Raw genomic sequence first — 15,602 nt, 5'->3', positions numbered from 1 at the left:
CCTTCTGAAATGTTTCATCTTTGTTGACTATACAAGATCACTTGTATAGTTCTTTAAAGTCCACAAGTTTTTTTTTTTTTTTTTGTGAAAATAATGCACACTGTACATAAAAGGGGAGATTTTTTGAGCAAATAGTACATTACAGCTTTTAAAACTTTAACTCATTCAGATTGAGCTACGGTGAAAAGTTACACCACTAGTAAATAGCCTTATTAAGTCTTCAGATTTCAAAGGATTTTCTGAAAAATCAGGCTAAAAGGTAAAGCCTAAGTATCTTATTAACCTTATATGTTGTCAAAAAGCAACAATATTGTTTAGCAAAGTCTCTGCTTCACTATTATCATTGCCAAGACATTCAAAGTCTACTATTCCCTACCACTGGCCACCTTATTATAGCTTACATAACTCTTAATTGTGTATACGGATGTATATTAGTGTTTTGACTACAATTGTTCAGTTTGGTGTTATTCAGTTAATATAATGCTCATGTACTCTTACACTTTGCTTCTGAAGACAACACATGTGATGTCTCATCGTGTGTTTCCTGTCATCTGAACTAGTAACTAATTGAATGATTTTTGTGTTTCTAAATATTCTGCACAACTGCATTATGCTTTACTTCCATTTTAAGTAGGAATTAACATTCAGCTCTTCACTAGGTATGACCACTCCATACATGAGTATAAATAAAGACTCACTATATTCCAATCATTTTTTTTTACCTGAATAGTGGCCGAGTAAATTTCAGTCTGCCTTGTTCTGTGACCATTCTGAGGGCTAAAGGAACAGCATTATCCCACTTAGACCGCAGGCAGAGTCGTAACCACCTGAAACAAAAGACATCTTGAATTAGTCCTGAAACTGTGAATCAGAGCATGAGAGAGAATAAGGGAAAACTGGCATTCATCCCTAATGGTTCCTTGGCAGTTTCATCTTAAATGGGAGTATGTTCTACCTCAAATCTTGAAGATGATACTTATAACAGTGCCATTCTTGAGGCAGACATCTACCATCAGAGATAAGGTACAGGTGATAACTGACACAGTCTCTCAAGATGTCCTAATAAATAATAAAAGGCCTCACTATTTGGATAAAGGGCATAGAATGTAAATTAAATCAACAAAAAGACCATAGGTCATGATCGAGTTTGGCGCAAGCAAGCAAAGCTGGCAAAAAATAACCACTTTTGATAGTCAAGTTAGAAAAAAAAAAATATTACACACTGCATGCTACAGCACTTTACAACTTACTAACAATCTTATCATGTTCCATCTTACTTTTGTTTGCTTTCACTTGAAAATAGCTGCATTTTTTAGTTATTATCTGACTGAGTGATTGACTGTACTGCATTTTGGTTACTTTGCAATAAAATCTTATATTGTCTACAGAAAACATGCCAACCCACTACTCCCCCCCCCCATACATCATCAGAAGGCAGGGCTAACTCAAAGATATAAAATGGGGAGGAGCTAATGTATCACTGTAGATATCAAGAGATGGAATCAGGCAAAGGGTACCATATGGACAGAGACATATACTAGTTAGTAATACAAACTGAACGAAGGATGGGTGAGTTATGGGGTAAGGAAGAGGAATAGAAATGCCTAAAACAAAGGATTATTCAAAAGCCAGTACAGCTGATGGAGAATGTGCTGAACAGCAATTATGAATGTTTAGCTTCTCAAGCAAATTCAGAAGCAGGCACTTGCTCTTTTAGTTTACAATCTATTTGACATGTACAGTAATTTTAGACTATAGCTTTGCATGTCAACATAAACTCAAATTCTTAGAGCTGCCATCATCCTAATGCATTCATATTTCTGCATTTGTAAATTTAATGTTATGAAGAACTATCTGATGAATAATAATTGAGTGAGTTTACTGTGAACAGAAAGAAAAATAAAGATTAGAAGCTGAGAAACAACATGCATCTCTAAGATGCATCTATAGGAAATGCAAATGTGGGATTGTTTTTTTTTTTTTACCCGATTAAATGCTGTTCAGTATTATTATATGAATCCAGACTGAAATGGTGAAATAATTTGAAGAATTAACATATTTGCAAGTATAATGGTAAATGTATTAATATCACATTTAATTTAGGCAGTTAATCTGCAGTTCTTAAGATACGAGAGATCCCAGGCAGATTTGGATAATAAAAGCATTTGTGACAGGTTAAGATAAAGATAAGAAATGCCCTGTTCTTATCCAAAATTGAACATTTTTTTAACTAACTTTGGCAATCCTGATGAATGCAAGAAACTATTGGGACAAGGAGGTTAACTAATTTCCCATTGAATGATTGATGAAAAAACCTTCTTCTAAAGCAATCTCTCCTTCAAAACGATTTTTATTATTGCACAGGTAATAATGATAATCCTGAAAACTATCAACATGTTTTTCATTATAGTCAATTGAGAACAAGTAATAAATGTCCAAAATAGATAAAAAAGAACATTTAAGGTATTCATTGTCTTGTTGCAGGCCTCGTCATCTTTAATAACTAAAGCGATGACATTCATTTGCCTATCTTCTTTATTGTTCTTACCAAGAAAACTAAAGGAGACAGCCTACTCAGACTATATTGCTAAATGTATTGGATCAAGCTAAGAAAGCTGAGAATTTAGATGTGAATTTTAAGTTTGTTTTAAAGTTTTTGAAGATCATTTGCCTAGCTTCTGAGTAATTATGACGCTGTTGGTTTTCCAAAGCTTTTGACTGAGTACTCAAAGCCTTTATTTTTTATAGCCTGGACATTTTATGATAAGCAGTCTTACTTATTAAGTCTACTTATATCTGTGGTATGGCTTTACAGAGGTATTTTCCATTAAAAATACCTGGCTGTTCATTTATAAAATCAACCAACTCAGTATCCTTAAGAATGTTGGGATTTATTCTCCAAGACGATGAACTGAGGGGGTATGTAAATTCTAAATACAAATTATCCACTGAATGCTCTGAAAAAAAATCCTAAACTCATGAGAGAACCTCAGCATTAACATTGCATATGGCTTGAGAAGCAAACATATAATCAATATTCAATAAGTATTTATGAAAATAAGAAAACAATACAAAGAGTTTTGTATGTAATATATAATCTAAATACCTGAATGGATCCATTTTATCAACAGTCCTCATAATGTTTAAGATAGCATTTAATTGGTGGCAGATAAATACATGGGCTTACTTTATGTATGACAATATCCAAAACTATATTTCTATCACTTGATATAATGATAAAGTAATTTTAGACATTTTTAAATAGATTTTTTTAAGCTCATATGGAAACACTTTTGCTACATGACATAAACGTTTATTAACAGCAGATTCATAAGGATCTCAAAATACCACCCATGAGACCTATAGTATCGGGTAAGATTGGGTAACAGAAAATATTTCTATCTGGTTAGAATGTACACTTAGATCAATGTTACAAACCTTCCCCAGAATTTTGAAAGATACTGCTACATTTCAGGAATCATTGAGTGTTTATTTACAAGAGAACAGTGACATTTCCTACATGTTTGTTACCCTAGATGTAAAGAATTTGTTCACTGTTAAAGAAAATTAATATGGTATTTCTGTCATAAAAGAAATATTGAACAAAAAGGTGAATATACATATAGATGAAAATATCCGGTTATGTTCCTTATTAAGGCTAGTATTAAAAAACAATGTTTTTCTTTGTCAAACAAAGTATTACTACCAGAGACAAGTTATAGCTATGGGTACACCTTGTGCGAACACATACGCTAACCTAGTCCTGGCATACTGGAAAGATATGGTGATATTTGAGGCAGCACATGATTGGAAAGACAAACTTTTCTTTTACAATAGATTTGTGGACGATGTTTTCTTTTTGTGAGGGGACACCACATCAGAATTAACATCCTTTGTTAAGTATTTAGAGCCCACTGTCAGCTTCTTCAGATTCTCATTGAATTATTCTAGTTCAGTTATTGAATACCTGGATGTCAGTATTACTAAGAAAGAAAATGGGGACATAGAGACATCACTATATAGGAAGCCCTGTTGGACCAACAGCATGCTTAGATTTGACAGCATGCACCCTAGACATGTATTCCAACACATAGTCGAGGGACAAGTCTGTAGAATATCCAGACTTTGTACGAATGAAAATTCCTTTATACAGGAATTAGACTCTCTAAAAAATAATTTTCAAGCACGAGGTTATAGCAAAAGTTTACTGAGAAAGGCAATGGACAACAGCAGTTTCTATAGAAAACAAAGTGCAAAACCATGGTAACAGAGGTAAAAAATGGCCTAATAAGGTAGATGCACAGGTTCAAAAAGCTAATGAAGGTTTGAAAATACGTTTAACATACAGTAATGATATAGGTGGTACATGTAATATAATTAGAGACAACTGGAGAATTCTTTTAACAGATGAGAATATAACTAGAGTTGGAGGGACACAACCAAGGTTTATTTTTAAAATAAATAAAACATTGAAAGATATTCTATGTCAAGAACCTATGCACTTTAAAAATGCAGGCATTAAGAAGAAGGGAACTTATCCATACCTACATTGTAAAGCCTGTAAGTACATTTTACAAGGAAACTGTTTTATACACCCCAGGACCAACAAGAAGTACTTTTTGAATATGTATGCTGACTGTAATATGCAAAATGTTGTCTATATTGCAAATTGTCAACAGTGTAGTGCATATTATATAGGAAAAACAAATTGCAGACTTAAAAATAGAATTTTAAGCATCTATCAGATATAAGGTTAAGAAAAGAACACAATGCACTGTACAAGCATATAGAATTGCGTAGTGATGATGTATTTGCCTTTATGGTTATATGTGTTGTAAATAGAAGTCAAAGAATGAAACTGAAAACAAAGAGATGTGATGGAGTCTTAGACTGGGAGCTGACAAAGCCCCAGGATTAAATGATGTTGTCCCTTTAAAACCAGCTCTAGCAAAAAGGAGGGTAAACTGCTGATTTTCATTGGTTGTGCTGTACTATATTGGATATTATGTTTTTACTAGTGTTTTATCATCTGATGAAGGGATTTAACCGAAAGCGCTTATGATACTGCTTTTTTTGTTTTATAAAGTGAAGTTGCTTCATACACAGCGTGGTAGTACTTGCCTTACTTTTGGATTAAAAAAAAAAACAGAAATGTGGAGTAGATCAAATATAGGAATACTGTAATAAATCAGCTCTACAAAATCCGCAAAGAGAAACACTCCTTCCTGTGATAAATAAGCAAAGCTACTAATAACTGGAGAAAGAAAAACTGCAGCATTGCAGGAAATAACTAGTACAACTAGAAAGAAAAATGAGAAAAAAAATAATGTACATGTAAAAGTTAGAAATCTTCTGAATTTGCTAGAAAAAATAAAGTTCAAAACAATCATCCATTTTAAAAATAAAAGACCAACTTCAGAAACTCATGGGCTTCCCAGTTTGAAATGATTAAGCAGTTTCTTATTCACTTTGTTCAGAACTAAAGAAAATAAGTGCAGTGACCCTGTTAAAAAGAATCTCTGAAAGCAGACAGTGGTCTTATTAAAAGAAAAGACGAAACACAAGGAAAAATGTAGAGACTGACCTTGTACTGTCATAATATCACAGCAGAAAAGTTGGTGTGCTTGGTAATGATCAATTCTTTCATTCCTTCCCATCCCCAGCCAAGCAGCCACAGCTTATTAGAAAACAGGACACTAGGACATAATATGTGTAAACATTAACTTTCTCCTAAACCACTGGGCTTGTGTAATAATTTGTATTAGGGTATCATTATGATGACACCATTTTATGCATGACCTGAAACTCTGAAACATTATTTGACTGAGATAAACAGGAAACAAACCTGAATCGTATTTCCATATTTGTCACAGCATTAAAGCTGTACACGTCTTGCATTCTCTGTACATGTTTCAATGGTAGTGGGTCCTAAAACAGTCAAGCAAAAATCCTTGCATTACTAAAGATAATATGACACTGCAGTTCAAAATCTACCAAAAGTACAGCACACAAAATACCAATATGCTGAAAATTATAAGACAGGTAAAATGTTCAAAAATAATAAAGTTCTCGGATTTTATGGAATTTTCCAGAAATTTATAAATTGTTTCCACAAAAGGCTCTTAATATTATTTATGAAATATTTAATGTTATCATTAAAAAGTATAGATTACTGTTTTGTGAAATTTTCAATTAGGTTTCCTCTTCTAAAGCAATGTAACAACTGGACTGATTACATATCTTGTGGACCTAGATCTTTCGTAAACTTTGATTCAGAAATCATTCCCCACATATTAACCACTAGAGTTAATCCTGAAATTCTTTTAAGAATGAAAAAAGACAATTTTTTTTCTTAAAAAGAATAGACACAGAACAATATAAAAACAATGACTACTTTAGTTGAGGGGTTTGTTATAATGGTTATCGTGTTTACCTTACAGACACAAGGTACAGGGTTTACTTCTCATCTTTAAAGGGGCTTACAATGGCCCAGAAAATATCTCTCAACTGTCCAGATTTTTGAGAATGTCCAGAATTTTACCTCATATTTTTGGACTGTTTCTGGCTAACCATTGAAGATTAACATTGCTAAATAATGACATACATTTGAGTTTTAGACTTCATATACTTCAAAACATGCATACTAAAACATATCCTGTTATTCCAGAAAACATCTAAGTTTACAAGAGCAATATTTAACATCTGTCCATATTTTTGTGTCTTTGTCCCCACATTATTTTAGGCTTTGTCCAGATTTCTTAGAAAAAGATGTTGAGAGGTACGGCCTAGAAGGATAGCTAGCCTAGGACTTGCCTATGAACCTATAAACTACTTAAGATCATGTGGTATATAATAATAAAAATCTAACTTTAATTACTTTAAATACAAAAAAATTATTCTTTAGATTGGACCAAATTAAGTTTTAAAGAAATATGATTTTCCAATATTTTCTGTTGATATTATAAAAGGTGTATGTGTATATATATATATATATATATATATATATATATATATATATATATATATATATATATATATATAAAGTGTATATAAAATGTGATATTATTTATCAATTGACATTATACCAATAGATATGAAGCAAGATTGCCCAATTAACCACTACCTTTTTCACTAGCAAAGGAACCTTTAGTAAATCATATCAGATAATATAACAACATAAAAACTTTTGAAGCTGACAAAAAATAGAAATTAAATCATCATAATTTCCAGATAACTAACTTTTAACAATTACAAACATAAATGCATCAATTATATAAATAAGAAATTGCTAATATTTATTGGTATTTCAAATCAAAGATTTAACAGTGCTACAAGTGCTACAAGTAATCTTATTCATAAACCATAAACCAGCACGGGAATTACAAAGTAAAATTTTATAACTGGATCTGGCAACAATTTAAATATTTATGAGTCATTATAAGACCCTGTTTTAGTTTCAAGCACAATATCAAATCTTGAGGATATCATTATCAAACTCAAAAATTTATTTTCACAACTGACAAAACCTATTTTACATATAAGGATAAGCTATTTTATTAAAATGATTTTATTTGGCAAATTATCATATCTACCCCAAGCTAATTCTTTACTCAAATTTTGTGTAACTCTGATTAATAAAATGTATTTTATTTAGTCTTGTTGTAGCTAGAATTTTTTGGACAATCCAATTAGACTCTGAGATAATGAGAAGATTAGATTTCCTGATATTCAAGGTTATATATTAGCTTTTTCTTTAAAAAACGGTACACTGGCTAGACCTTCAGTATGGCTCTGCTTGGAAAGATACTCATTTATCTCTGTATAATAATAAGTATACTTTTCTATATTTGATGAGCAATCAAATTAACAATGAAATGATATTTATATTATTACATTTCCAGATTTCTACAAATTTTCCTACAGAATCTAAATATATTGATATTACTTAATGTCATTGTGAAATATATTTCTGCAATTAACTATAACTGAAAAATAAATTCTTGTATCTTGATCCAGTTGCTTATGAAATACTAATGTTATGAATCCAAAAATAAAAAAAACGAGTACACCAGTAAGTGCCGTCACTCCGTGTTATAACAAATATCAGCTGGCAAGAACAAAACATGAAAAAAACCTTCAATTTATTGAAACTAAAAGCAACGAATGCTACAGATATAAAAACGAAAGATCAGTTAAGCGCTTTCACCCAGCATATCCAGGCTTCATCAGAACTGAACCATTAGTTCAAAACAAGCAATTTAAAACTTTTTTGGCGCCAAAAACCTTACAAAATATTACAAATTTAAAGACACAGAGGCATTAAAAACGATTACAATTGCTGGACAACTGAATATAGTTTGTATCACAATTTCAGATACTATGGTTCCCTGACATTACAGATGATAATGACATCAAGTAGACAGATGCATAACTCAATAAATGAAGTGTATATGATGAATAATAAGTATATGCAATAAATAAATACATTATTTTAAAATGTAAAATATATAAAATATATGAATTACCCACTGTCAATATAAATATATATATATATATATATATATATATATATATATGCTGCAAAAATAAACTATTATATCTCATATAATGTTGTATAAATAAATAAATAAATGTGTGATTCACATATATTTCAAACATTTCATTGAAAATTGACATAATTACATAGAAGTCAATATGAATGCAATTCTCACTTATACGCTGAAAATAGTCACTATACCTTATCATAATAAAATATGTAATAAATAAGGATTAATATAATAAATTAGTGATATAATAAATTAATATATTGATATGTAAAAGGTGATTGATTTAATAAAATAATAATGGTTTGATTGATATAAAATCATTCAAACCAGGTGGTGTAGTGGCGTCTAGATATATTTGCCACCAAATTTCTTTATAGCTGAGCAAACTTTTGAAATCCCCTCCTATGGGATCAAATTTAATTACTTCTAATATGATAAATTTAAAGTGGTGGTCATCCTCTTCCCTGTCTATATGTCTATAAAGTGCGTTATTGTTGTCCTTGGTTCTTATACTATATACATGGTCGTAGATCATTTTCTTTAGATTTCTTTCCGTTTTACCTACATAAAAGCTTGAACATAATTGGCAAATACTTAAATAAATTACCATCTTACTATTGCAGTTTCCTGCCCTTCTTTTTACACAACTTTTGTGTCCATTAGCCAAATAAATAATGTTCTCTTCGGACATATATTTACATTGATTGCAGGTACCACATTTGGGATTCGTACCAATAATCAACTTTTTATTTTTCTTTCCAATAGTTCTACATTCCACTAGCTGTTTGATGTTAGTTCCCATTTTGTATGTAAACTGTGGTTTAGCTCCCAAAACTTTGCATAGTTGGGAGTCTTTAGAAATAATATACCAAAAATAGTTTAAAATATTTTTAATGTAACTGGCAGCTAAATTAAACTGTAAAATGTAAGACCTGTGAAAGGAATCAAAACTTTTGTTTAACTCATTATTGTCACTGTCACAAGGTGAACATGTCTCGAAGTATAAGTTTATGATTGCTCCCTAATAAGGGTGAATATCTAGTATTCCTATGTTGTAATATATATTGGATATTAGAATCCATCATGACAATAGGGTAGCCTCTTTGTATAAATAACTCCTTTATAAAATTTAATTCAGAATGTAATGAATCATTGTCGGATGTCATACGTGAGGCTCGGACACACTGATCTTTGAATATATTATTTTTCAATTTTTTTGGATGACAACTAGTGTAATGTAAATAATTGTTAGAAAAAGTGTCTTTTCTGTGTATAGAAGAAGTGACTGTATTAGATTGATGTTGAATGAAAGTATCTAAATAAGGTAGTCCGATGTTATTGTAAGAATATGTAAATTTTAAATATTCACTGCTCATATTCAAAAAGTCAATAAAAAATTCCATAATACTAGATTCAGCATCCCATAATATGTAAATGTCATCTAGAAATCTCGAGTAATATTTCACGTACTTGAAAAAATCACTGGAAAATAGTACAGTGTCCTCCCAATGAAGCATTACCAAATTAGCATAGATGGGAGCACAAGCGGCTCCCATCGTTACTGCTTTTGTTTGTTTGAAGTATTCACCTTCGAATTATATATAGTTATTGTCCAATACTATGGCCATCATTTCTTCCAGTAATCTAATTTCATCCCATTCGAGGTTAGAATACTTGTAAATACTAGCACTAAAGGCTTCAAGTCCTTCATCTTTAGGGATGGACGAGAATAGGTCAATTACATCTATAGTAAGAAATGTGATATTATCATAATTCAAATCTAAAGGAAAATTCTTTAAAAATACCCAGGAGTCTTTGACCATGTGTAGAACTTTTTCATATACAAATTTCAGTTTACAATCAATGAAATGCTTGAAATATATGTGAATCACACATTTATTTATTTATTTATTTATTTATACAACATTATATGAGATATAATAGTTTATTTTAGGGATTTTCTTCTTCTTCTTCAGCATAGGCCTTTGGCTATACCTCCTGTTCTAGACATTGTTGATGATGTTCTTTCAGAATCTAGTATGGCTCCTGATTCTCTGCCTCTGGCTCCTTGTAAGCCAGACAGATACTACAGGGTTCCTGACTCCCACAAATTCCTTTTCAAAAATCCTATTGCAGATCCTGAAACCATTTCTCAAGGTCCCAAGGGCATTAAGGCTTCTACTGCTAAAAATCCTACCCCTTCTGATAGAGATTCCAGGGTGCTGGATAGATGGAGTACGAAGGTTTACACTTCTGCAACCTTGGCAATCAGGGCTTTAAACTGTCAATTTCATATGATAAAATATCAACAGCATATCATGGGACTGCTTAAATAGAAAATGATGTAAATTTCTGACTGTGTGGAAAACAAAGATTTACAGGATTTATTGCATTCAGCTGAACAAGTTGGAAAACATACTTTGCAATGTGGTTTTGATTTTTTGGAGGCCTCTTGCAGGGCTGCTGTAACTGGGTCTGTGCTAAGAAGGCATGCTTGGCTCAAAGAGCAAAATCTGCCTGATCATGTTAAAGCAAAATTGTTGGATGTTCCTTTACAACAGGACAGTCTATTTGGTAATAAGGCAGAAGAAGTTTTGAAAAAGATGGAAGATAAAGCTAAATCTATGCAAACTGTCATAGCCGGCCTTAGGCATAGGCCAGCTAGGTGGCCGCCTAGGGCACCAGTCTAGCAGGGGCGCTTTTCCAGTATTTATTTGGTATAGGTAGACCAGGATGGGGGCACCAGGTAATGTGGTGAGGGGGCCGTGGAGCCCTTTTGCCTAGGGCACCAGTTGACCTAGGGCCGCTCCTGCAAACTGTGAAAGATTTCTTACAAGTGCAACCTCCAAGATTTAGTAGGCACTGGCCTACTAAGAACTGGTCCTTTCCAGTTCCTTCGAGAGCCACTCAAGTCAAACCCAGACATTCCAAAGGCTGCAGGTTTCAGTCACAAGGGACTTTTAGAATGCGTTGCACTTCAGTCAAAGCCAGGAATTTGCCTTCCCTGTGTCCTTTTGTTCCTGCCCCTACATAAAGGACAATTCATCAACTTACAACTCAGGTAATGACATTCAACACAGTCCCAAGCATTATGCTTCAAGTAGATGTCTGTCTTCCTTGGTCATTACATTAACAAAGATGAAAAAAAATTGCCTTTAATGTTAAAGTGGAACATGTAAGGCAAATCTGATGGTAATCTAGAAAAATGTTACAAGTAAAACAATGACAATAGATTTGGAGAAAATGGAAGATGTGATTATAGATAAAGTAATGACAGGTGATATGGATTGAATGGATAAAGCAAGGATCTAAAAATGAAGACAAAGATAAAAAGCTGACAATGAGACTGTTTGAATGTTATTGTGACTGTACTAGAAGTCCATGACTTGTGACATTTATCTAGGTTTTTGGCCTGTAAGGCAAACCAGTCTGTTTGAGCCTTTTTTCTGTTAAAGCAAAAATCAGGTAAAGTTTGAGACAGGTCATGGTAACAGAAGATCAGTCAGTACATATGCAACAGCAACTAGTTTCACTGATAGGTAAAGTAAGTGGAATTCTATGGGTGAAGAGGTTGGAAACTGTCATGAATTTGTTAAATAAAGATGAAACTCTTGAATGTATTTTGCAAAAAGTACATGGGTTTACGTTATCTATGCCTGAATCTGAATGGCAGCATAGTAGACCTAGAACAATGTTACATCTTGTATGAGAAGGAGCAAGTGCTGTGATAACTGTGGCAACCATGAAAGAGATGTACACTGGAAGGATGACTAATGCTTATAGGCCATGACTTCTCAGATATTACTTTAAAGCAGAGACTTCAATTTTTTGAGTTATTAAATAAATGTAGAAGGCAGAAATTCAAATATTAATTGATTTTTTCCAATGGTTTTACATGTAATTTCCCAACTGGTATGCAGTTACTAGTAATGTAAAATCAGCAATGGACAGATTGATTGCAAAATGAGGGTTGTTGTGAAGTCATCATATGACACCCAAACCCTGTAGAATGAACCTGTCCATGGTATCTTTAAAAATGGCCTCAAACTAAACGTGAAAAGTGTAGAATCATCAAGTTTAGGAGACAGTTCCCTCCTCTCACCATATGCCTCTACAATACAAACATGTAGTTAGGAGGTACTTGAATTAATAGCTCCCTCTCAGTTGAGCATTATCTGACAGCAGTTGTCAGGAAATCCTTTGCCAAAGGAATATCATCAGTGTCTAAAGAAATAATTCCTCCATTGTACTCAGCATTGGTCAGACATTTATCACTTACAGCTCTCCTTGGGATGTATCTCACCAAACATAGAAAACAATATAAAATACCCCAAATTTCTTAACCAGAAAGATCACAGATCTAAAGTCCTAAAGTCCCTGAGCTACCAAGATACCCTGGAAGCTCTAGCCCTTTATTCAATATTGTATAAACTTTTGAAGGTAGATCTCTGTCTTGCTTTCTGCTCCATTAGAGATGTGATTGTCCTGGACCTCCTGTTTCTCTGAAAGTCCAATAACTCCACCAGTACTAGAACAAGTGACCTAAATTTTCACCAACAGATAAATAAAGCACAATAGAGGGATAGCTTTTTAACCTAGTGCCCTCCAAACTTCTGTAATAAACTTTCCCTGCATGTTAAGCAGTGAGACTTACTATATTCATTTCAACATAAACAAGGCGACTGGATGGCTATCCACAAATTTACTTCAGGATTGACCAGTATGGCCCTAATGGAGAAGGAAGATGCTCTCTGAGGGAGGGGCCTGGCAAGTCAAGAATGGCCATGAGACATAGTAGCCATGGAAAGTCTTTGAGCCTGTGACTCTTTATTGCCAGAGATATTGCAATTGCAAGATCATATTTTTGATCAGGCAGAACTTAATAGTCCTAATAAGACTACAGATATTTCTAAAATCTGGGGATTCTGAGAGAAAATAGAATCATTCAGATTAAGGAAGGAATGAAAGATTATACAGGTCAGGTGTTCCTTGGCTAAAGAATGGTGGACAGAAAGACTATATTTATCTACCTGACAGATTGGAATTTGGTGTTTTGGGACTGTCTGCTGTATAGCGTAATTTTATGCAGTATTTCAGTTGTATTAGCACATTAGCCAGGGAAACAAAGATGGTTTATACTTTATGAAAGGATTGTGACACCTTTTATTTACTTTATTTCTTAATAACATTTCTTGATCTTTCCCCACATTATGCACAGCTTATCTAGTTCTGCTGAGAAATATCCATCATAGTTCAGCTTTGTTAAAGGAAGGTCATGCCTTCAATCTAGCTGACTTCTTTGAGTGGGTCACTAAAGTAAGCTTACCTCTACCTGGCCAAGTCTTTTGATACAATACCCCTCTCAGGCATTATAGACAAGTTGAATTAGGTATAAATCCTTTTATCACCTACTGGATATCGAACTGGAACATGGATAGAACACAGGAGGTCAAAATAGGTGAGGCCACCACCACCAAAAGGCTAGTCACTTCTGAAGTCCTCCAGGACTCAATGCTGAATCAGTTCCTTTCTGGCATCTATTTCTCTGAAGTGGAAGCAAATGCTGAAGGGTTATGGTTGAATAAGTTTGCAGATGATTGCAAGCTGGGTGGCTGGGGGTTATCATTGACTCCCCGGCAGACACAAGCATTCTTCAAGAAGGCCTATCTCTGATGAACATGGTGCCATAGTCTTAAACTCAATGCTAAGAAATGCATAATTGTACCCTTTGGGAAGTTAACCCTTCTGACTAATTACGATGTTGATTATATGCCCCTAAGGGTTGACCCAGTGGTCAGGGATCTGGATGCCACAGTGGTGAGGAAATCCTTTTAGTTGTGCAACTTATAAGTAAGGGAATGACATCTGGATCCCAAGAGTTTATTATCTCACTGTGCTCTGCCCATATCAGACCAGTCATACAATACAGTGATCCCTTTGGTATGTACCTGACCAGGCATATGCAGCAACAAGAGCTACCTCAGAGGTTCCTTACAAAAAGAATACAAGGCATAACAAACCTGCCTTACACAGAGTGCTTTAAACCCTTTCTTTCTACTCAATCTCCTATGGATTGCTGAGGGGTGATCTATGCCTGGCTTACAAGGCATCTGCAAACCCCACACTTAATGAATCTCCTGAATATTTGTAAGGCAAACAGTAACAGAAATACAAGACTTAGGGACCTGAACTTTTTCTGTGACTTAAACAAAACATGTTTGAGCAACAGATATTCATCCCAGAGTCTGCCTCTCCCATGGCTCAGGCTTCCCATACATATGAAGCTGAGTTTGTCAATTAATTTAAACGCAACCTAGACCAGTGGATGGGGAATAAGGAATTTACTCCTGGCCTGGCACCCATGTCCATTATGGACAGAAGTAGCTTATAAATGCCTGGCCCTCAATGTCCTATTTGGAGTAAGAATGCCATTATTCTTATGGGAAAACTTGGCTAGGTTTAGAAAGTACTCTCAGATTGTTAGCCTAGTAACAATCTATGAATCTATGAACCCATGAATTAACAAGAACTAGAAGTGGGTCTGTGACTTTTAAATCCCTGTGAAGCCTCATATGAAAGGGTGATGAAATGTGAAAGACAAAAGCCCTGACGTTAGAGACATCAGCAGCAGTTGTCCACATCCCAAAAGGCTCTTCTTGTAGTGATGGGAATACTGGCATACAGACTCTGTGAAAAACTATAACTATATTGGTCTATTCCTTGATGAAATAGTGTAATTTATGTTTCATCTTACATTTATATAAATCAAAGCTTAAAACAACTAAAGGCCTGATGAAGTGTAACCAGACTACTGACAAAGGGAGACTTCCATAAAAGAGCCAAAGAGTGTCTCCACAACTGGAATATGTCCTTTCACTATGAACAAGGAAGCTATACATGTAAGAAAATCAAATCTTTCAGTTTATGCTCCCCCCAACAGAACAACATTGTTACACAATGGATTCTTATAATCCTAAGAGCTAAATTGCACAGGTACTCACTGCTGTTTAAGCTGCTGAACTTTGACTTCTGCCCATCACTGACCAACTGACTAGG

At 33.8% G+C, this 15,602-nt stretch overlaps 1 protein-coding gene across 1 annotated transcript in view; it reads right to left on the bottom strand.

The window, feature by feature from the left end:
* Window positions 1-15,602, bottom strand: part of LOC122814922 (leukotriene A-4 hydrolase-like) — a 334,501-nt gene that overhangs the window by 27,221 nt on the left and 291,678 nt on the right. Inside the window, exons 17-18 of the mRNA XM_044087186.1 lie at window positions 5,846-5,928; window positions 723-827 (exon numbers count right to left, since the gene is read on the bottom strand). Coding sequence (XP_043943121.1) covers window positions 723-827; window positions 5,846-5,928 — 188 coding nt within the window. The remainder of the gene's footprint in view (window positions 1-722; window positions 828-5,845; window positions 5,929-15,602) is intronic.

Source organism: Protopterus annectens, chromosome 11.part0 (assembly GCF_019279795.1).
Source record: "Protopterus annectens isolate FY-2018-M chromosome 11.part0, PAN1.0, whole genome shotgun sequence".
In the NCBI taxonomy this organism is placed as follows: Eukaryota; Metazoa; Chordata; order Ceratodontiformes; family Protopteridae; genus Protopterus; species Protopterus annectens.
This window is presented reverse-complemented; position numbering and strand designations above follow the sequence as displayed.